We start from the raw sequence: 23,442 nt of genomic DNA, 5'->3' as shown, positions 1-23,442 counted from the left end.
GGGTTGGCGCCGGTTCTGCGCGCGTGGAGAAGGATGGTCGTGGTATCGTATGTCCATCTTATCCATGCGTCAAGCTGTACGTCATATTTGGGACAGTGCGTGCGTTCGGTGTGAAGAAGGATGTTCTACCTACCCTTAGTAAAAGTAACATTATCTATTTCTTTCAATGCCGACAATGTGAAGATCAGTATGTAGGTAGAACCCTTCAGCACCTGGGCGCGCGCATTCGTCAACATGTGCCGTTAAGTTTTGTTCCGCTTGATGCGCGTGAGTGTCGTCCTCGCTGTGGTCGTCCTCCAAAATGTGCTGTCCAGTCCATCGGTGGATCTTCCTCTTCCTGTGAAGGTGTGACTGCATGCCCGTCCTCCTCCGCGTGTGTAGGGCAGGGTCCAGCTGAGAACAGCGTGAAAGATGGTGAAAGACCGACACGTAAACCACCGAAATTGACAAAGGATCTGTCTGCGTCGGGAAGGTTTACGCGAAGCCAAGTAAAAATACGGACTGGTGGTGACGCACGTACAACGACAACGGAAGTGACAACAACAGTCAATATTCGAAAACGTGGTAGACCGCGAAAACGAACCTCAATATCGAACACCGGACAAGTTGGAGTAAGAAGATCAATAGAAATCCGCAATGGAGGAGACGTAGCTGAAAGGACAATGGGCATCGCGCACACAACGGCTAGTGTCAGAAAACGTGGAAGGCCGCGGAAAAGCAAAGAGACGGATAGTGGTGATGCCGCGAAGAGGCGAGATGACGGGACATTGGAGGAGACAACACCCAACGGAGCTAAGAATCGCACTTCGTCCATCAAGCAACATCTGTCAGCCCGTACCAAATGTCGTGAGTTGTACAGTGATAATGTGTTCTCAATATTGTCACGTGGTAGATGTGCGTTGAATCTGGCTGTATTAGAAGCTTTGTATATCCGTAAGTTAGATCCTGAACTTTGCGTACAGAAAGAAAATGTGTTGTCGCTACAATTGTTTGGTGTTACTCCTCGTCGAGGTGTTAACAATGTAACTTAATTTGCTCACTATGTTCTTGTCACTATTATTATTTCCTTCGAGTTTTGTGTCGTGCTGAACTTGATAATTTTCCACCTTGTCACGAGTGTTGTTATCTCATATCTTTACGCTATATAAGTTTTAGTCTTTCCAACTTGAGCCATTCCCTGTATAATCCTTGATGAGAAGGGACCGAAAACGTTCGGATACATTGACAAGTGCCTTATTTTGACTGGATGTGTGTTTGCGTGGATACTTACGACCCAACATGTACCTTCGTTATTAAAGTATTATCCGCCTCCGACTTCTTGTAAAATAATAATAATAATAAGAAGAAGAAGAAAGGTTTGCTCCCCACACCGGAGCTCGCGCAACCACTACTTCGTAATAATAATAATAATCTGGTTCGTGTCCTGGTGGTGGCAGTCAATTTTTTCTTCAGACTTTTCCCGTTTGTCTCTTTCCCTCAAACCAGTCAATATTTTATGACTTGGGGCTCCCCGCGTGCTAGTTTGTACGTGAAGTGTGTGGGTTACAGTGAGGGCTGCGTCCCACCCGCCTGTGTGGATTCACAGGAAGTGTGAGTTACGAAGTCTGAAGAAAATGTTGAACGGCCTCTGCTGGGATGACGACTACACCATAGCTCAGTGGTTAGAGCATCGCTGGCTACAAGCGAGGGTCCCTGGTTCGGGTCCTGGTGGTGGCAGTCAATTTTTTCTTCAGACTTTTCCCGTTTGTCTCTTTCCCTCAAACCAGTCAATATTTTATGACTTGGGGCTCCCCGCGTGCTAGTTTGTACGTGAAGTGTGTGGGTTACAGTGAGGGCTGCGTCCCACCCGCCTGTGTGGATTCACAGGAAGTGTGAGTTACGAAGTCTGAAGAAAATGTTGAACGGCCTCTGCTGGGATGACGACTACACCATAGCTCAGTGGTTAGAGCATCGCTGGCTACAAGCGAGGGTCCCTGGTTCGAGTCCTGGTGGTGGCAGTCAATTTTTTTCTTCAGACTTTTCCCGTTTGTCTCTTTCCCTCAAACCAGTCAATATTTTATGACTTGGGGCTCCCCGCGTGCTAGTTTGTACGTGAAGTGTGTGGGTTACAGTGAGGGCTGCGTCCCACCCGCCTGTGTGGATTCACAGGAAGTGTGAGTTACGAAGTCTGAAGAAAATGTTGAACGGCCTCTGCTGGGATGACGACTACACCATAGCTCAGTGGTTAGAGCATCGCTGGCTACAAGCGAGGGTCCCTGGTTCGAGTCCTGGTGGTGGCAGTCAATTTTTTCTTCAGACTTTTCCCGTTTGTCTCTTTCCCTCAAACCAGTCAATATTTTATGACTTGGGGCTCCCCGCGTGCTAGTTTGTACGTGAAGTGTGTGGGTTACAGTGAGGGCTGCGTCCCACCCGCCTGTGTGGATTCACAGGAAGTGTGAGTTACGAAGTCTGAAGAAAATGTTGAACGGCCTCTGCTGGGATGACGACTACACCATAGCTCAGTGGTTAGAGCATCGCTGGCTACAAGCGAGGGTCCCTGGTTCGAGTCCTGGTGGTGACAGTCAATTTTTTCTTCAGACTTTTCCCGTTTGTCTCTTTCCCTCAAACCAGTCAATATTTTATGACTTGGGGCTCCCCGCGTGCTAGTTTGTACGTGAAGTGTGTGGGTTACAGTGAGGGCTGCGTCCCACCCGCCTGTGTGGATTCACAGGAAGTGTGAGTTACGAAGTCTGAAGAAAATGTTGAACGGCCTCTGCTGGGATGACGACTACACCATAGCTCAGTGGTTAGAGCATCGCTGGCTACAAGCGAGGGTCCCTGGTTCGAGTCCTGGTGGTGACAGTCAATTTTTTCTTCAGACTTTTCCCGTTTGTCTCTTTCCCTCAAACCAGTCAATATTTTATGACTTGGGGCTCCCCGCGTGCTAGTTTGTACGTGAAGTGTGTGGGTTACAGTGAGGGCTGCGTCCCACCCGCCTGTGTGGATTCACAGGAAGTGTGAGTTACGAAGTCTGAAGAAAATGTTGAACGGCCTCTGCTGGGATGACGACTACACCATAGCTCAGTGGTTAGAGCATCGCTGGCTACAAGCGAGGGTCCCTGGTTCGAGTCCTGGTGGTGACAGTCAATTTTTTCTTCAGACTTTTCCCGTTTGTCTCTTTCCCTCAAACCAGTCAATATTTTATGACTTGGGGCTCCCCGCGTGCTAGTTTGTACGTGAAGTGTGTGGGTTACAGTGAGGGCTGCGTCCCACCCGCCTGTGTGGATTCACAGGAAGTGTGAGTTACGAAGTCTGAAGAAAATGTTGAACGGCCTCTGCTGGGATGACGACTACACCATAGCTCAGTGGTTAGAGCATCGCTGGCTACAAGCGAGGGTCCCTGGTTCGAGTCCTGGTGGTGACAGTCAATTTTTTCTTCAGACTTTTCCCGTTTGTCTCTTTCCCTCAAACCAGTCAATATTTTATGACTTGGGGCTCCCCGCGTGCTAGTTTGTACGTGAAGTGTGTGGGTTACAGTGAGGGCTGCGTCCCACCCGCCTGTGTGGATTCACAGGAAGTGTGAGTTACGAAGTCTGAAGAAAATGTTGAACGGCCTCTGCTGGGATGACGACTACACCATAGCTCAGTGGTTAGAGCATCGCTGGCTACAAGCGAGGGTCCCTGGTTCGAGTCCTGGTGGTGACAGTCAATTTTTTCTTCAGACTTTTCCCGTTTGTCTCTTTCCCTCAAACCAGTCAATATTTTATGACTTGGGGCTCCCCGCGTGCTAGTTTGTACGTGAAGTGTGTGGGTTACAGTGAGGGCTGCGTCCCACCCGCCTGTGTGGATTCACAGGAAGTGTGAGTTACGAAGTCTGAAGAAAATGTTGAACGGCCTCTGCTGGGATGACGACTACACCATAGCTCAGTGGTTAGAGCATCGCTGGCTACAAGCGAGGGTCCCTGGTTCGAGTCCTGGTGGTGACAGTCAATTTTTTCTTCAGACTTTTCCCGTTTGTCTCTTTCCCTCAAACCAGTCAATATTTTATGACTTGGGGCTCCCCGCGTGCTAGTTTGTACGTGAAGTGTGTGGGTTACAGTGAGGGCTGCGTCCCACCCGCCTGTGTGGATTCACAGGAAGTGTGAGTTACGAAGTCTGAAGAAAATGTTGAACGGCCTCTGCTGGGATGACGACTACACCATAGCTCAGTGGTTAGAGCATCGCTGGCTACAAGCGAGGGTCCCTGGTTCGAGTCCTGGTGGTGACAGTCAATTTTTTCTTCAGACTTTTCCCGTTTGTCTCTTTCCCTCAAACCAGTCAATAATAATAATAATAATAATAATAATATGAAACTCGGATGTTGAGCCATAAATAAATGTAGAAGAGAAAAGGACATATGGATACGAGTTAAGAGTAACTCTCCATCACTGTAACATGATACTTTATACAGTCAGAAAGTGCAATAACTAGGCACAAAACTGACAGAGTACTGAAACATTCGACGTCCTGACACCTAGCTTCAACACATCTCCGTAGCGCTAACCGACAGCCTTCCAACTTGGAAGGTTCAGAGTTATGGAAAGACCAAAGAGGGGAAGGCAAGCGCAACGAAAACGAGCAAAAGCTACAGTCCCAACGGAACAAAGAATGTCGATTGTTACTGGACGATGACGAGACCAGTACGATATTTGACAAAGCACACTTTCTGACTGTATAAAGTATCATGTTACAGTGATGGAGAGTTACTCTTAACTCGTATCCATATGTCCTTTTCTCTTCTACAATAATAATAATAATAATAATAATAATACGGTACGATGATCTAGCTCCGCGAATGCACATAATAGCTGACCGTAATAATGCAAAGACGAGGCGACAGCATACATATGTCGTCATAATAATAATAATGCCTTGCGCCCTTGACGATGGCGGAGGGTAGATTGTAGTTTCCTGTAACCAAAAGCCTCTTTAAGGGGCATCAAAAGACAATTTGCCAAGATGAAGGATGTTAACACAAATGAAGAGAATAATTGTGGAAGAGAAAAAGACATATGGATACGAGTTAAGAGTAACTCTCCATCACTGTAACATGATACTATATACAGTCAGAAAGTGCAATAACTAGGCACAAAACTGACAGAGTACTGAAACATTCGACGTCCTGACACCTAGCTTTAACACATCTCCGTAGCGCTAACCGACAGCCTTCCAACTTGGAAGGTTCAAGGTTATGGAAAAGACCAAAGAGGGGAAGGCAAGCGCAACGAAAACGAGCAAAAGCCACAGTCCCAACGGAACAAAGAATGTTGGAAGGCTGTCGGTTAGCGCTACGGAGATGTGTTAAAGCTAGGTGTCAGGACGTCGAATGTTTCAGTACTCTGTCAGTTTTGTGCCTAGTTATTGCACTTTCTGACTGTATATAGTATCATGTTACAGTGATGGAGAGTTACTCTTAACTCGTATCCATATGTCTTTTTCTCTTCCACATTTATTTATGGCTCAACATCCGAGTTTCGAAGAGAATAATTGTATGAAGAAAAAGAAAGAAAAAGAACTTCACTAAGCCGACCTCTACAATCAACACTACGGAAGAAAACCAGGCGGAATGCCCAAAACCAACATGAAACGAATCCAATCATAGTGCAACTAACTTCAGACAAGAACAATACAAAATCCAGACATCCGAATGTGATGTAAATGGCCATTGTCTCTCAGCTCCTCACAGGCGTCCCTCAGCCACCGCCAACTCATGCAGTGCGTTGACTGGTCGGTGGTACGATGATCTAGCTCCGCGAATGCACATAATAGCTGACCGTAATAATGCAAAGACGAGGCGACAGCATACATATGTCGTCATCTCTGCATACTTCTTTTTCTCTCCCCTGTAAAGCAGACCACACAAACGCTTGATGAAACGCGAGCACTCTTGCACACAACAACCGGCCGTGGTGAAATGAGAGGAGTGAATGTACCACGATCCACATTGATTATGCATTCAGCAAACTCAGATTTCTTTCTGCGCTCGTGCTCTGCCAAAACGCAGCATAGGAAGGCGCATCAGGGTGAAATACTCGAACGCCCATGTAGGCGTTCTGGGCCCGGGTCCACATCCCCTCGCGCGAATGTCTGGTCGGGCATCATCCGCTGTAATCGTAGACGCCGCGACAAACACCTCACCAGAGAGTGGCGCGAGCACTGGCTCCACAGCAACATCCACGCACACTTCAGTCAGCAAATCAGCCAGGATGTCTCGCACTTCGTTATGCCGTATTGTCGGGAATCTTCCAGTCGGGCAGCTCATGGCATGGGCTGCACTAAATGGACGGCCACAGGAGCAGGTAAACAGGACATCCGCCAGTGCCCAGTCGTACCGCAGCGCAAAAGCATCATGGAAATCTCCTTTCGAGAGGTGGTAACCATGGTCCCGCAGTGGCAGTGGGTTGAGCCAGCTGGACACCCCTCGGGACGCCAGGTGGCCAAGTAGACGAGCCCCATCAAGCGATGCAGCCTGCTCCACCAGCTTGAAGTCATTTTCACTTGATGCAGCTCGCTGCTTGCCGGTGCATCTTTTTGGGTTAAAAGCAGCCTCCCTTATGCATTCAGTCCGGCGTCTTTCCCAGGATGTGTTGTTCTGGTTGACTAGTTCAGCAACCTGAGCCTCTGTCATTTTCACTGACGCGCCAAGTTCCGTCTGACTCATCCTCTGGAACGACGGGATTTCCAGACCACCAAACCGGGTGGGCAGTCTCAGCATGCGTAAGTCCTCCTCGGTGAAGGCACCACGACCCGTCAGTGCTGGGAGAAACTTGAAAGCGATGATATTGTCTAAGCTCTTGACGCACTCATCCGGGAGGGGCACAGTGCGGAAAAGGTACACCCACCTACACCGTAAACCATAGGTTAGTGCTGCATAGGCAGCATGTGGTTCCGTCTTGGCAAACCAAGACAGCTTCCGCAACTCGCGCGACCAACCATCCACCATCTTCCTCACCCAGACCAGCCACCGCCTCAGGCTCACCAACAAATGACCCGTCGTCCTGTGGTGTGCTGGAGTGTGATATTGTTAGGTACAAGTACATTATGTCATTTCTCTTAGCATGTTTCTTTTCTGTCATACTACTGAGAGTGTATGGCATACTTATTCTATGACAGTGCTCGCTTCATTGAATTTTCCTGTGTTTGAGTAGGGTTCCAATTTTCTTATCACATTTTTGCTTTCATGCAATTGTTTTCATTACTTGACTTGTGTTCTATTCCTCCTATTCCGGTTTACCGCCTGGTATGTTAGCGGCCATCACTGAACCCAAATATTCGCAAATATTTTTAGTCCTCTTTTCTCCTCTCCTTTTGTAGACGCCTGAACCATAATCAACTTGCAAGCCTTCCTACAAATGTATTTGCCAACCTACCAAAGCTTGCGGAACTGTAAGTTAACCGTCATTCCGGGTTGTTGGGTCCAAAGGGTCCCCAGGGTAGGATTTTTGAAATATTTTTACTTTGCTGCATCAAATCTCCTGGAAATTTCTTGTATTCCTCAACAACACAATACCCTAGATAAGTACTCAATCTGCGGACAGACCTGTTTCATCTCTTGTGGACTCATGAGCGCAGCACAGAGGAAATATGGCCAAATATGATGACAATGAAAAAATTCCAAAATCCTATTTTAATTAAACCAGGCCGAACGTTCCCTGTCATAGTGCTTAAACTGACAAGTTTGTTAGCTCTGCTTAACACAAACGCCAGCCCCACACAAGAGTGCTCAACTGCTAGAAGAGCAGGAGCGAAATCCTCAATCTGCGGAAAGACCTGTTTCGTCCTTTGTGGACTCATCAGCGCAGCACAGAGGAAATAAGGCCAAAACTGATGGCAATGAAAAATATTTTTTTTCAAGGCCCTATTTAATCCAGGCCAGAACGTACCTTGCCAGAGTGCTCAACTGCTACAAGAGCAGGAGCGAAATACTCAATCTGCGGACAGACCTGTTCCAGACCTGTTTTGTCCTTTGTGGATTTATCAGAGCAGAACAGCTAAAATGAGGCCGAACCTGATAGCAATGAAAAATATATTTTGCAAGGCCCCATTTAAAGCCCTACTTAAACCAGGCCCGAACATACCTTGCCGGAGTGCTCAAACTGACAAGTCCGTGAGCTCTGCATAATGAAAACGGCATAACCGAGATACATAATTAATTTGGGTTAGAGGTTAGTTTTGGTATTTATCTCCATGGTCACCGAATACATGGATGACATCCACTGACGTATGAGGCCCTACAAGAAAATGTTCTCCTACAGGCATTATCCCTCATTCCATGTTGCCTTTTTTCCTATGCTCCCAGTATATTGGGGTCCTTTTGGACCCCAGGATCGTTTTGGCTGGTGTTTTGCAACTTGCAAATTATCCCGGCAAACTTCAGAGCTGTCAACAAATGCAGTTTGGTCAAAGCATTGGTCTATGGGAAGGTAACACAGCACAAAAGTTATATAAAATGGAGAGTTTGCAAGAATACCAAACAATATATTCCTGGGGTGCAAAAGGACCCCAATAAACTGGTAACGTAGTAAAAAAAGTAAACATGGAATGAGGGTGAAACTATACTGTTAAGCTTGGACTCGAAATTTCTGAGAAAACAACAATGGAGGCGTGAATTGGTCTTCAAGCTGATTCTCTTTTGGTTTTTCTGATCGCGTACAAGTACGTGTCGTGTTGACACGCTGGTGACTTCAAAGCGTATAGCGTTTAGTGTTTAGAGTATAGCATATCTCCGTACTGTATCCCCATACATTAGCGTATCCTCGTACATTAGCGTACGGAGTCTGCCTTTGTATCAAAGCTGCTGCTCACGATTCTTTTATAGCCAGTTAGTTAATTTAGTTGCCAGTCAGTTAATTTAGTTGCCAGTCAGTTTAAAATTAAGTAGCCAGTCAGTTAATTTCGTTTACAGTTAATTTCGTTGCCAGTACATTTCAATTGCCAGTTACAGTGTGTTCACTGAGACCCGTGTGTATTTGCCTCCAAGAGAGACTTCAGCCCGCTACAAATTGGTGGCAGCGGTGAATTAATTTTGTTTCATTCTATACCTAACTGTGTTACTTTACACGTTTCTCGGACCCCCATGGCTCAACCCGCTACAGCTCCGTGCGATGAATCAAGATGAGAATCATGTTTCTTCCCTTCCTGGGCTTGGCCCTGCTTATTAGCCTGCAGCACAGTCAGGGTGCTAGCGTTCCAAGCAGGGAGTAGTACAATACCGGGAGGTGACACGGGCACACATCCGGGATTACGAGCTTTGCCTCACAAAAAAAATACAAACCGCGCGAAAATTCAAATTTTTGCTCTTTTGACAGCGCTGAGACACCTTCAAATAGTGACGAGAAGACCAGACGTATCCCTTCGTGACAAGCTGCCACTTGTTCTTTTCAGCTCGAGCCTTTTTTGGGAGCTACTCTGGTACATCGTCCACACTGCTGCCAAGTCTCGACTTCCCAAAATGGATGGAAGTGACGAATATGGAGGACGCTATCCTAGGTAAGTAACGTGATGGAATTTTCTCATCTTGACAAGGTGTAACACGAACCAAAATTTCTCATTTGGACCCACTCGGACACCTCACCAAGTTGGGATATTTCGAAACTATACCTATTAATTTGTCTACCATTCTACTTCATCTCAACGTGTTAGATTGTGTAACTCTTTGGAAAACTCATTCCGAAAATTTTGAAACTTATTTATTTGTATAGACTTGAACATAATGTTCAAGATCACTTGTTTTCAGCACTGAATGAGGCCAGGCCTGCTTGCTTTGTTGCTTTTTTAACCCCCAGAACCCGTGGACAGAAGAGGAAGAGCGACGACTTGGGTGCGGCTGCGAAGTCTGCCTGCCCAACGCCAATTGCTCCTCACCCAAAAAGTAAACAAATTATATAGCAGGAGTGGTTTCAAGTGGTTTCAATGCATTGTGTTTTTGGGATGTTGGTGTGTACTTATGCAGTCCTAGCGTGTTGAGCAAAAGCAAAGCACTGCAACTATGCACCACCCCCCGTGGTACTTCACAACCGAGTTAGCCGCTTGATCCATGGTGCGGCGAGCAACCTCCATGTGCATAGGGTTGCTCGGAGCTGTGGCTGCTGACGCAGGCTTCCTATTCATAGTGAAATCAAGAAGAAGGGCAAATAGTGCACCGGACACTCTGACACCTGTACAAAACACCAATCCACGCACACACACACACACACACACACACACAAACATGCACTGTCTATGAAAAAAAAACACTTCAAAGTACAATTTGGTACAATAAATCTCTACAGCGCAATAGGAACAGAAAATGACCGGTATGATGATGACATTACCTGTACTTGCAGAACTGGTGTCTAGCTCTTGGAAAATGGTTGACGAATTGCGAAGTAAATCAGTCCACACATTTGAGACATTCGTGCACTCTCCTCTCCTTAATTTTCCTAAGGCCTTGTTCTTGAAAAACAACGTCTGCTGCTGCTCACAATTTATTATTGCCTGCCGAAAGTTAACTATGAATAGCTCCACGTTTGCAGGGTGCTTGTCCAGTGAGCAGAGTTGCTGAGCTACTGCCACCTCATGTTGGCAGTAGTGTTGCATGTCCGAGTCCTTGCAAAGATCTGGTGAGATGTAACCCAAAGAGAAATGAAAATGTGAATGACTGAAAGTCAACAAACTATACTCTGTTGAAGACACACTCTTACCTGCTGCTCATGTCAAAATACTGGACACACTGAAGGTATCCGGCTGAGGTACAATGGCTACTTGGCATACCTCGTCTGATTCCTCCTCGTCACTAGGAAAAACTAAAACATTTGTTGTCTCCATTGCACAGACAAACTTCTTGGACAGGTTCTGGAAAACAAGAATGACTATGGTGATGTTGTGGCACCAAAACCTTTTGTCACTGGCAAATATACACCCACACACCTACACACACGCGCGCGCACGTGCGCATACATACAACTATTCGTCTTTATCCTTTTGTGTTTGACATGATTCCACGGTGCCATGAAAGTAACATTGGTGCCATAAAAGTAACATTGGTTATAATCAAGGAGTAATGGTATTGTACGATTCTGATTGCGTATGCTCTTGGTGGCCATATATATCAGGAAGTAGTACAATACCGGTATTGTACTACTCCCTGATATATACTATAGTTCATCGTCACGCAGCTCCCCACAAAGTGCAAATTGTAGTAAAAGCAATTACGTACTAATACGTATAGTAATATGCAGACACATACAACTAGTAGTCACACAAAGTATCTATAATAAGCACACGTACTAGGAAAAGTACGTAAGCAGGCTATCTTTATCCTTTTGCGCTTGGTCTGATTACCTGCATACATGACTTACACGGCATGGTCACTTGCACCAGTAACATTGTACATAATTCCACACTGCCTTTATCATCAACACCAGTTCCTGTTAACGCGTAACATCTCAGGGAGTAGCACAGTGCCATTGTACCCTTGTGCTACTCCCTGCTTGACACAGACTTGCGTCATAGTGACATTTGCGAATAGCTGCCCCTGCAGCATAACATTTATTTTATTTTGTGTTTCTCTCTGACGACTATAGCATCTGGATTCGGAATAGCCTTACTATCTTGAGACGGGTCAGCCATACCTGAAACATGTTGTTCATTGTGACTAAAACTTGAGTCAACATTATCTATTCCCCTAGAAATGACGTGAATAACTAAATGTAATACAAATAGAATAGGAAGAAAATTTCACTCTTACAAGCCGCCCACGTAAATACTGGACACACTGAAGGTACCCGTGCGAAGGCCAGCTGCTACTTGATATCCTTCGTAGGATTCATCCTCATCACTCAGCAAAGACTGATGGATTCGTTCCCTACATCGTGAAAACAAACTTCAAAAAGTACTGCTCGAAAACTTCTTGACAGCATTCTGCCACTCTCTTCAAGTCATTCTATGAATTTTTTTGAAAAATGCTACGAAATGCTACGATAAATGGTACACGAAGTACGACAGTTCGTGACGTTTCCCGGGACACAGCGCTCCACAGAAAAGTGACCTGAGGCAAAGCTCGCCCGCCTGAATGTGTGCCCGTGTCACCTCCCGGTATTGTACTACTCCCTGGTTCCAAGCGACCCGCTACCTACATATATACTACCGGTGGTGATGGCGAAGCTGATGAGGACGACGAGATGCAGGCTGCTGACCAAGACAAGGATGGTATTCCCCAAGACCAGCAGCGTTTGATTTTCGCCGGCACGCAGTTGGCAGACGACCGAACCCTGGGTGACTACAACATTCAGCAGGAGTCCACTATTCACTTGGTACTTCGTCTCCGTGGTGGGATGCAGATTTTCGTCAACACTCTTCCTGGCTAGACCATCACTCTTTACGTCGCGCAAAGCGATGCTATCGACAATGTGAACACCATGATTCAAGACGAGGAGGGAGGCTATTTGGCGGACGCCGAGCTAGCCGCTCTGAGTGACCGGCTCTACCAAGATGAAGATAAAACCTGGCTCCTGGCCTGCCAAGTTAGCTGTCTTTCCGCTTCAAACTTGCTCGAACTACTCCTGGCAGTCTGGAGGTTGATCTCGCCAGTGATTGTCAGCCTCTGCTTGGCGTGCTCGCGTGTACAACATTCAAGTTAGACATTTCGTAATCGTTCAACCCGCAATAGGGTGAATACCACAAATTCAAGCTCACTTGGCCGGCTGCTGTCTTCTTCTACAATATCCCACATGCCGACTAAGCAAGTTACAGCGGGAAGCAGCCTTCTACACTCAACTGCAACTAAAGGGTCACACCATTTGTCTTCCAAATCAAGAGAAAACCGGCTCCGGACTCGTCGCGCGTATTTAGAAGTTCATGCGCGTATTCTAATGACACTTGGGGAAGACAACCAGAGGATAGTCGTCTACCTGGGAAACTATCGATTTAAGCTGGGAAAAAAATCGGGAAGGGCTTCTCGGAGCCGAGTTTGTCAGCGACGACACAAGGAGTATTCCAGAACGAAGCCAAAGTCGCACAACACAGAACAAATGTTTTTTGAAGGAAAGGCAGTCATGTGAGGTACGAGCGGAAAGCTTGAAACAAGACGCAGATGATCAGCGTGGTCCCCAGGCTGTCCGGGCTGAATAGTCTCCGAAATCCAGGGGAAACCATGGCCTACTCGTGTTCTGACGATTTGAAAATTCAAAATTTCTTGCCATTGAAGCCCAATCGAGACTTTCGGCGGCCATATTGTTAAGTGGCGTGAAATTGCACAAAAAAAACAGCCGCGAGGGGTTAATGACTACTTAAGTGTACGGGCAGGGGTGGTCGCAACACGAGCATACAAAGTTTTGTACTTATGTGTACGGGCAGGGGTGGTCACTACACAAGCATACAGAGTTGTGCAACAGCAGGGATATCTCGGGTTTGAAGGGAGTACGAGAAGGGATTTCGCGAAGCCGGGCGGGCAAGCAATTAAAGTAATGAAGGGCCTTGTACGTTGTTGTTATTGTTGTTGTTTTTTTTACTTCACCAAATGAACAGGCAGAGATGCCTTCTCACTTGCCCATAGGACAGGTTCTCACAGAATGATGAAGGGATGATATGCAAGGGAAAACAAGAAATGATAATAATATAAAACAGAAATGACCAAAAGAAGAAAAGGAAAAAATTATATATTAACTGGTTTTGAGGGAAAGAGACAAACGGAAAAAGTCTGAAGAAAAAATTGACTGTCACCACCAGGACTCGAACCAGTGACCTTCGCTTGTAGCCAGCGATGCTCTAGCCACTAAGCTATGGTGTAGTCGTCATCCCAAAAAATTATATGAAGACAATTTCATGGAGTCAGAAATAGAAAGACAATAATTTCATGGAGTCAAAGAATAGAAAGACAATTCAATGGAGTCAGGAATACGTGGTTTATTTTTTAGACATGCATGCACAAATGATTGATAGATGAGAGGGTTGGAGTTTATGGCAGATAATAAAGGTATAACGAGGATATTCACAAGGTAAGTATATCAATTGCAGAAAGAGCTCTTCGGAAGGGACCAGGGACACCTATCACTCTGAAATCAGAGGGGAGAGCGTTCCAGAGAATGCTTCCCCGAAACATCATGGTCGATCATCCCGCAGGCCCATGAAGATAGGGAACTTGAAGCAAGTTCGACACTTGTCCCCGTGTGGTGCGCTGATCCTCTGGAACAGTCCCTGGGGCCGTGCGGGTGAATAATTGGCGAAGAAGGGGGCTACAGGAGGAGTTAATGCATCGATGAACAAATACGACAATTTTGTGTGTACATATATGTGGTAGACTAACAATGCGAGTTCGTGAATAATGTAAGGAAATTTGGTCAGCAGTCGGCAGAGAACTCTGGATCGCTGTTCCTGTGCTCTTTCGATGTAGTCAGCCTCTTTACAAACGTGCCTCTCAAGGAAACAAAAGATATCTGCATACAGTCGCTTAACCATGATGATGAAATATCAGCCCCGCAAATACCCCAAGATATTTTCAAGAAGCTGCTTTCCAAAGCCACATCAGATGCGCAGTTCAGTTTTAATGATAATATGTACGCACAGAGGGACGGAGTCGCCATGAGTTCACCATTGGGCCCCGTGCTAGCCAATATCTTTGTTGGATATTTTGAGAACACAATTCCAGATAGGCATTGGCCCTAATTTTATAGGCGTTACGAGGATGACACATTCGCAGCACTTCACAACCGGAAACTGGCATTGGAATTCCCTGAGCATTTAAATAATATTCAACCAGCTCTCCAGTTTACAATGGAGGAGGAGAATAATGGAGAATTGCCGTTTCTTGATGTATTGATTTTAAAAGCATTCTTCCACAGAATTGCTCACCACAGTATATAGAAACCCGATGTTCACAGGTCTTTACACTCGCTGGAACTCGTTTTGTGACACTAAAAACAAAATTAATTTGATGAGATCATTTTACCCTTCAGAGGTGAAAACATCTGATCACCATCACAATTATCAGCTGAAATTGCTAAGCTAGAGGATATTCTGTGTTCTAATGGCTACCCACCCAAAGTACTCAAGCGAGTCATGACAAGCGTTCTTGAACCTAGCCTAGATATAGCTTCTGCACAACTTGAATCTGGAACGCGTATTATCACAAAATTGCCGTGGTAAGGTCAAAATTGCAATGCCTTGTTTATCAAGAAGCTCCTGCTGGTATGGAGATAGCACATCCTAATTGACGGAAAGACGTTCCGGAGCAACTGGATAATCGTTGTGCTCCTCAAGAAGTTCGTGTGGATATTCCAGATCACACTGAACGATATACCCCGATGAGCAATCATAGACGAGCCCCATCAAGCGATGCAGCCTGCTCCACCAGCTTGAAGTCATTTTCACTTGATGCAGCTCGCTGCTTGCCGGTGCATCTTTTTGCGTTAAAAGCAGCCTCCCTTATGCATTCAGTCCGGCGTCTTTCCCACGATGTGTTGTTCTTTTTGACTAGTTCAGCAACCCGAGCCTCTGTGATTTTCACTGACGCGCCAAGTTCCGTCTGACTCATCCTCTGGAACGACGGGATTTCCAGACCACCAAGCCGGGTGGGCAGTCTCAGCATGCGTAAGTCCTCCTCGGTGAAGGCACCACGACCCGTCAGTGCTGGGAGAAACTTGAAAGCGATGATATTGTCTAAGCTCTTGACGCACTCATCCGGGAGGGGCACAGTGCGGAAAAGGTACACCCACCTACACCGTAAACCATAGGTTAGTGCTGCATAGGCAGCATGTAGTTCCGTCTTGGCAAACCGAGACAGCTTCCGCAACTCCCGCGACCAACCATCCACCATCTTCCTCACCCAGACCAGCCACCGGCTCAGGCTCACCAAAAAAGTGACCCGCCGTCCTGTGGTGTGCCAGAGTGTGATATTGTTAGGTACAAGTACATTATGTCATTTATCATAGCATGTTTCTTTTCTGTCATACTACTGAGAGTGTATGGCATACTTATTCTATGACAGTTCTCGCTTCATTGAATTTTGCTGCGTTTGAGTAGGGTTCCAATTTACTTATCACATTCTTGCTTTCATGCAATTGTTTTCAGATCCTTGACTTGTGTTTTACTCCTCCTATAAAGGTTTACCGCCTGGTATGTTAGCGGCCATCACTGAACCCAAATATTCGCAAATATTTTTAGTCCCCTTTTCTCCTCTCCTTTTGTAGACGCCTGAACCATAATCAACTTGCAAGCCTTCCTACAAATCTGTTTGCCAACCTATCAAATCTTGGGCAACTGTAAGTTTACCGTCATTCCGGGTTGTGGGGTCCAAAGGGTCCCCAGGGGTATGATTTTTGAAATATTTTTACTTTGCTGCATCACATCTCCTGGAAATTTCTTGTATTCCTCAACAACACAATACCCTAGATAAATACTCAATCTGCGGACAGACCTGTTTCGTCTTTTGTGGACTCGTGAGCGCAGCACAGAGGAAATAAGGCCAAATATGATTACAATGAAAAAATTCCAAAATCCTATTTTAATTAAACCAGGCCAAACGAACCCTGTCATAGTGCTTAAACTGACAAGTCAGTGAGCTCTGCATAACACAAACGCCAAAAGCGCTACCCCACACAAGAGTGCTCAACTGCTAGAAGAGCAGGAGCGAAATCCTCAATCTGCGGAAAGACCTGTTTCGTCCGTTTTGGACTCATCAGCGTAGCACAGAGGAAATGAGGCCAAAACTGATGGCAATGAAAAATAAAATTGTCAAGGCCCTATTTAATCCAGGCCAGAACGTACCTTGCCAGAGTGCTCAACTGCTACAAGAGCAGGAGCAAAATACTCAATCTGCGGACAGACCTGTTCCAGACCTGTTTCGTCCTTTGTGGATTTATCAGAGCAGAACAGCTAAAATGAGGCCGAACCTGATAGCAATGAAAAATATATTTTGCAAAGCCCTATTTAGAGCCCTACTTAAACCAGGCCCGAACATACCTTGCCGGAGTGCTCAAACTGACAAGTCCGTGAGCTCTGCATAATGAAAACGGCATAACCGAGATACATAATTAATTTGGGTTAGAGGTTAGTTTTGGTATTTATCTCCATGGTCACCGAACATATGGATGACATCCACTGACCTATGAGGCCCTGTAGTATCCCTGCCCGACCAATACGGAAGCAGTACGGAACTAATGCGGAGCTTTGCCTGATGTATATTTAGTGTATCTCCGTATGTAAGCGTACGGTGTCTGCTGCATAAAAGCGGCTGCGCATTTCTGTTTTGATGAAGATGAGAGATTTTGATAAATATCGAGCTATTCAACCTCCAGGTGTGCACCGGAGAGAAAGTCAGTTATTTTGCCGTTTCTTCTTTCACTAATAATTATATCTCAGGTGTGTACCTGAAAGAAGTAGAATAAAAGTAATTCTTGTTGATTTCACCGCGCCTACCACTCGGCTACCCATTACAGCCCTACAAGAAAATGTTCTCCTACAGGCATTATCCCTCATTCCATGTTGCCTTTTTTCCTATGCTCCAGTATATTGGGGTCGTTTTGGACCCCAGGATCTATTTGGCTGGTATTTTGCAACTTGCAAATTATCCCGGCAAACTTCAGAGCTGTCAACAAATGCAGTTTGGTCAAAGCATTGGTCTATGGGAAGGTAACACAGCACAAAAGTTATATAAAATGCAGAGTTTGCAAGAATACCGAACAATATATTCCTGGTGTGCAAAAGGACCCCAGTAAACTGGAAACGTAGTAAAAAAAGTTAACATGGAATGAGGGTTTAACTACACTGTTAAGCTTGGACTCGGAATTTCTGAGAAAACAACAATGGAGGCGTGAATTGGTCTTCAAGCTGATTCTTTTTTGGGTTTTCTGATCGCGTACAAGCATGTTTATCGTGCATTATTCTTATTTCGGAGACTCCAGTGAAACTCTTCAAATCTTGTCTTGGTGACTGATTGACTTTTATGCTGCACAATGTGTCTACAAAGTCTTTTTTGTTTTGAATTGTCTTTCAAAGATAACGCATTCATCAAGATTTCAATTTGGACTGCTATTCGACCACTCTCTGACTCTCTGACTCTCTGACCCAAGCAGGAGTTTAGCGAGATGAACATGAGTTACCCAGCAAACTGTTTCTAGTATCGTGATGTCCTTTTCATGGGAACACACATTTTGGCTTTTTTCATATCAGGCCACATTAGATGAAATGATTTGCCAAGCTGATAAATATGGTGATAAAGACACACCTGGCAATATGGCGGTAAACACACGCCACGCTCTCTAAGCTGCAAAGTTCTGGCACAGAGCTCTCCTTCTCACCACCACCACCATCAGTTTGCACCTGGCGCCTGGTCAATGCATGGTTGGCGGTATCCGACATAGCAGGCTGGTACATCAAGTAGCGCATGGCACATAGAAGATGACACAGCAACAACATAACTCGATTGCGACGTACGCTTCGTCCCCGCTGGATTCATCAGGCAATCTTCTTCTTGGATGTTTTCATACGGAGCTTGACTCGGCAGAATTAAGTTGAAGACACCATTGCAGCTGTACTTATGGTTGATGAATATGGTGGTAAAGACACACCTGGCAATATGGCGGTAAACACACGCCTGCCCACACACGCTCTCTAAGCTGCAAAGTTCTGTCACAGAGCTCTCCAGGCGGAATGCCCAAAACCAACATGAAACGAATCCAATCATACATAGTTCAACTAACTTCAGAAAAGAACAATTTAAAATCCAGACCTCTGAATGTGATGTAAACGGCCATTGTCTCTCAGCCACTCACAGGCGTCCCTCAGCTACCGCCAACTCACGCAGTGCGTTGACTGGTCGGTGGTACGATGATCTAGCTTCGCGAATGCACATAATAGTTGACCGTAATAATCCAAAGGCGAGGCGACAGCGTACATATGTCGTCATCCCTGCATACTTCTTTTTCTCTCCCCTGGAAAGCAGACCACACAAACGCTTGATGAAACGCGAGCACTCTGGCGCACAACAACCGGCCGTGGTGAAAATGAGAGGAGTGAATGTACCACGATCCACATTGATTATGCGTTCAGCAAACTCAGATTTCTTTCTGCGCTGGTGCTCTGCCAAAACGCAGCATAGGAAGGCGCATCAGGGTTAAATACTCGAACGTCCATGTAGGCGTTCTGGGCCCGGGTCCACAGCCCCCTCGCGCGAATGTCTGCCCGGGCATCATCCGCTGTATTCGTAGACGCCGCGACAAACACCTCACCAGACAAGAGTCTGCCGCTCGAACTTGTATATGCGGATGATGCAGACTTTGTCAGCACCTCAAAGTCCTGGCTGGCGGACGTGGAGGCGACTGTCAGCACGGTGCTACCATAGTGGTCCCTGATCATGAACCGGGACAAAACTGAGTATACGGACATCTTCAGAAGTGCGGACAGGATCGATGAAGAGTGGAGGACAACGCGCAAGCTGGGTTCGCTGCTGCACGAAATAGCACTATTATTATCACTCAGGCTGCAATATTCAATGACATATAGCCATATTCATAAATGACATATCTTCAATACCCGTGAGCTACATTGTATATGATAATTAAATCATTATATCATCGTTCTAGCTCACTCGTACATGCAAGTAAGAAATAAAAATAAATGCCTTGTTTTTACTATGATCTTATAATCTTGTTCGAGTTCCTTCAATCACAAACTGACTGTAAAGAAGCGTCATCTTCATCGGTTTCTATTGAACTGGCCTGTGATTCCGCCAAGCGTGCCAAAGCTGCTGCTGCAAAACGTCGCGTGGAAATCGATAACCTGCGATGTGCTGACGTGCGTAGGATGCCAGATGCATCAACTGTTCGCCAGCTTGAGCACCTTTCCGCCAAGGGTGTCTCTGGCTGGCTGAATATTCTTCCCTTGAAGGAGCATGGTTTCAGCCTGTCGAGTTGTGACTTCCGCGATGCCATTGTATTGAGATATGGACGGCCTCTGAAAAATGTACCATTATTGTTAGTATGTTGCAAGGATTTCACTCCAGCACATGCCATGTGCTTTCCGACGGGAGGGGGGGGGGGGGGGCTTCCCCACCGTCAGGAACAATGTTATAATATTAGGAAGTGCGTGACATCTTTGCTGATTTGCTACCTATAGTTTGGCCTGATGTAACGATTGAACGTTTGTTAGCTCCCTTTCAGGGTGAAGTATTCACTGCAGCCAGTACAATCACAGCAAGTGACACAAGGTCGGCCATTCGCGCACTTCGAGTATGAGGGTTTTGGACTCGTGCGCAAAACGTATTAAATGTTATCGATGCACTAGTGTTCCATCCACATGCAGCTCCATATGCTTGTAGGAATATTTCTGCGCTTTTTCTGCAACACGAGAGGCAGAAGAAATTGCAGTACAATGAAGAGATTGTGCATGTTCACCTTTCGAACTTTACTCCGCTTGTCTTTTCCACGACTGGCAGAACATCCCACGAATGTTTCTTAAGCGCTTGCGTGGCATGTTTGCGAAGCATGATGGCAAACCTTATGGGCAAGTGATGTCTTACCTGCAATGTCAGCTATACTTTGCGGTACTTCGCGAAACCATCATGTGTGTAAGAAGAGCGCGCTCCACGTAACATCGCCCTATCAATGCCTTGCGCCCCTTGGAGATGGCCGAGGGTAGGATGTAGTCATTTCCTGTGGTGTGCCGGAGTGTGATATTGTTAGGTACAAGTACATTATCACATTTCTCTTAGATTGTTTCTTTTTGTCATACCACTGAGAGTGTATGGCATACTTATTCTATGACAGTGCTCGCTTCATTGAATTTTCCTGTGTTTGAGTATGGTTCCAATTTCTCTATCACATTTTTGCTTTCATCCAATTGTTTTCAGTATTTTTGTTGTGTTCTATTCCTCCTATAACGGTTTACCCCCTGGTTGGTAAGCAGCCATCACTGAACCAAAATATTCACAAATAGTCTTTTACAAAGGGAGAGGAAAAAAAGTTCATTAAAATGAACTTTATTCCTCTCCCTTTGTAGATACCTGGAGAATAATCAACTTGCAAGCCTTCTTACAAATGTATTTGCCAACCTTCCAGCCCTTCAGTTCCTGTAAGTTGACCCTTATTCCGGGTTGTTGGACCCTAACAGACCCAGGGGTATGATTTTTGAAATATTTTTACTTTGCTGCATCATTTCTCCCTGAAACTTCATGTATTTCTCACAGTCACAATACCTGAAGTAAATAATCAATCTGCGGACAGACCTGTTTCGTCCTTTGTGGATTCATGAGCGCAGCACAGAGGAAATGAGGCCAAACCTAATGGCAATGAAAAGTACATATTCCAAAACCCCTCTTTAATTAAAGCAGGCACGAACATACCCTGTCAGCGTGCTCAAACTGTCAAGGCAGTGAGCTCTGCATAACGCAAACAGCAAAAGCGCTACCCCACACAAGAGTGCTCACCTGCTACAAGAGCAGGAGAATTTGTGAGCAACGGGAACGAGCTGCTGTGCAAGGACATGGAGGTAAAACAAAATTCAGCAGTGCTTATTATCCACTGTCAAATGGTCTCACGCAGCGATTCAGCCGAACCCTTCTTCGCCCACTTCGACAAATGGTGATAGAATCCCAGAATGAGTGGAATAGTATCACAGTAGTAACAAACAGTCGTCCATGTAACTACTGATGAAATGGGTGAAAAGCTATTAGTATTATGAAATTGACAACCTTCTTGTTGTGTGTATATAAATTTTTTTCGCCTACCTTTCTAAAACGGCGACTGAACCACCGACTAATTCAAGACCTGAATTATGTTTTAAAGGGGAAGTTGAGGCAAAAACTAAAATTTCACCAGTTGTAGTCTTCGGGGTGCTGAGTCGAATTTTCTTGGTCCGAGGAAGCTGAGACGCTCCCTTCCAATCGAACTCGCCCACTTCCACCGAAACTGGGTGGCTGCGCCCTACTAGATGGGGATTTTTATGCAAAATGTCACTAAAAGAGCCATTTTGTTCTTATACAAGCACGGATGACCGCGATTGGCCCATATGTTGTAGTCTTTTGGACGCTGAGTCGCCCGGGTTTGGTCCGAAAAGGCTGCGATGCAGCGTTCCTCCTTTATTCCCAATCGAACATGGTTGAACAAGCGGTCACGTGCTCCTGGGTGCCCAAATCACCTGGTCACCACGCCAGCAGGCGACAACTAACAAGTTTCACACCAAGGTTCAACTCGAGTTCAACTCGAGTGACAGGACTGCACCCAAAAAAGGTCAAACAGGCTAGTAAGTTGTACCCTGCAGGCACGGTGACTAGGTGACTGGTGTACGCAGGAGCACGTGACCGCTTGTTCAACCATGTTCGATTGGGAATAAAGGGGAAACGCTGCATCGCAGCCTTTTCGGACCAAAACCAATCGACTCAGCGCCCAAAAGACTACAACATATGGGCCAATCGCGGTCATCCATGCTTTTATAAGAATGAAATGGCGCTTTTAGTGTCATTTTGCATACAAATCCCCATCTAGTAGGGCGCGGTCACCCAGTTTCGGTGGAAGTGCGCGAGTTCGATTGGAATTCAAGCAGGAAGGGAGAGTCTCAGCTTCCTCGGACCACGACCATTCGACTCAGCACCCCGAAGACTACAACTGGTGAAAATTTAATTTTTGCCTTAACTTTCCCTTTAACCCTTTGCGTGCTGAGTACGAGTTAACTCGCACTTTATGCATGACCTGATCCACTACGTACGAGTTAACTCACAAAAAATGGCGCGATATATCGCAGTGCATAGACCAGTGTACAAACTTTCGTAACTTTGTCAAACATAAACGCATCGCAAAAATCAATACATCGTTGGAAAGGTCTTGATCTCATCTTTCCAGAGAAATAAAGTTCTTCGCGATAGGATAAGAATTCATTAAGCGGCGACAAGATAAACACGGAAATCACGGCCCAGAGTGAACGCGAATATTTTTGTTCATGACTTCTTTTTGCTGAGGAGCGTGCCAGGGGATTTCCCTTTGGCGCGGCGCATGCGTGCTGGACATCAAATGAAGCGCTTGGATCTGAGCTTTGTACATGCAGCGCAGTTTGAATTGTGAAAATCTGTTGAATTTGGGCAAGAAGCCGAGCAAGAATGTGAAATTGAGTTGTTGTGCCGTTCCGAGGCACGGTGGAGTGGTTTGGAGAGGGTCGTGGAAGTGGCCCTAATGTGTTTATGGAGCTGAGAGCTGCCAGGATGGATTCGCTTGGTCCTGATCTTTCCAATGAGCCCAGGACGATGAAAATCCATCAAGGTGGAGTGAAATGAGAATAAATTTCGTTCCGAGCTGTGAGTGCATACTCAACCAAGAGAGTCAGAGCGCTGGAAAGCCAGTGGATTGGAGACAAGGGGCTCAGCATGCAAAGGGTAGTGTGTATATAAATTTTGTTCGCCTACCTCTCTAAATTGGCGACTGAACCACCGGATAATTCAAGACCTGAATTATGTTTTAA

At 45.8% G+C, this 23,442-nt stretch overlaps 1 protein-coding gene across 1 annotated transcript in view; it reads left to right on the top strand.

The window, feature by feature from the left end:
• LOC135828787 (leucine-rich repeat-containing protein 15-like) overlaps positions 1-23,442 on the top strand; it is a 220,229-nt gene that overhangs the window by 87,176 nt on the left and 109,611 nt on the right. The window contains exons 8-9 of the mRNA XM_065341220.1: positions 7,333-7,404; positions 16,185-16,256. Of these exons, the coding sequence (XP_065197292.1) occupies positions 7,333-7,404; positions 16,185-16,256 (144 nt within the window). The remainder of the gene's footprint in view (positions 1-7,332; positions 7,405-16,184; positions 16,257-23,442) is intronic.

The sequence above is a fragment of the Sycon ciliatum genome, chromosome 12, assembly GCF_964019385.1.
Source record: "Sycon ciliatum chromosome 12, ocSycCili1.1, whole genome shotgun sequence".
NCBI lineage: Eukaryota > Metazoa > Porifera > Calcarea > Leucosolenida > Sycettidae > Sycon > Sycon ciliatum.
The sequence above is the reverse complement of the archived record's forward strand: the minus strand, read 5'-3'. Positions and strand labels throughout refer to the sequence as shown.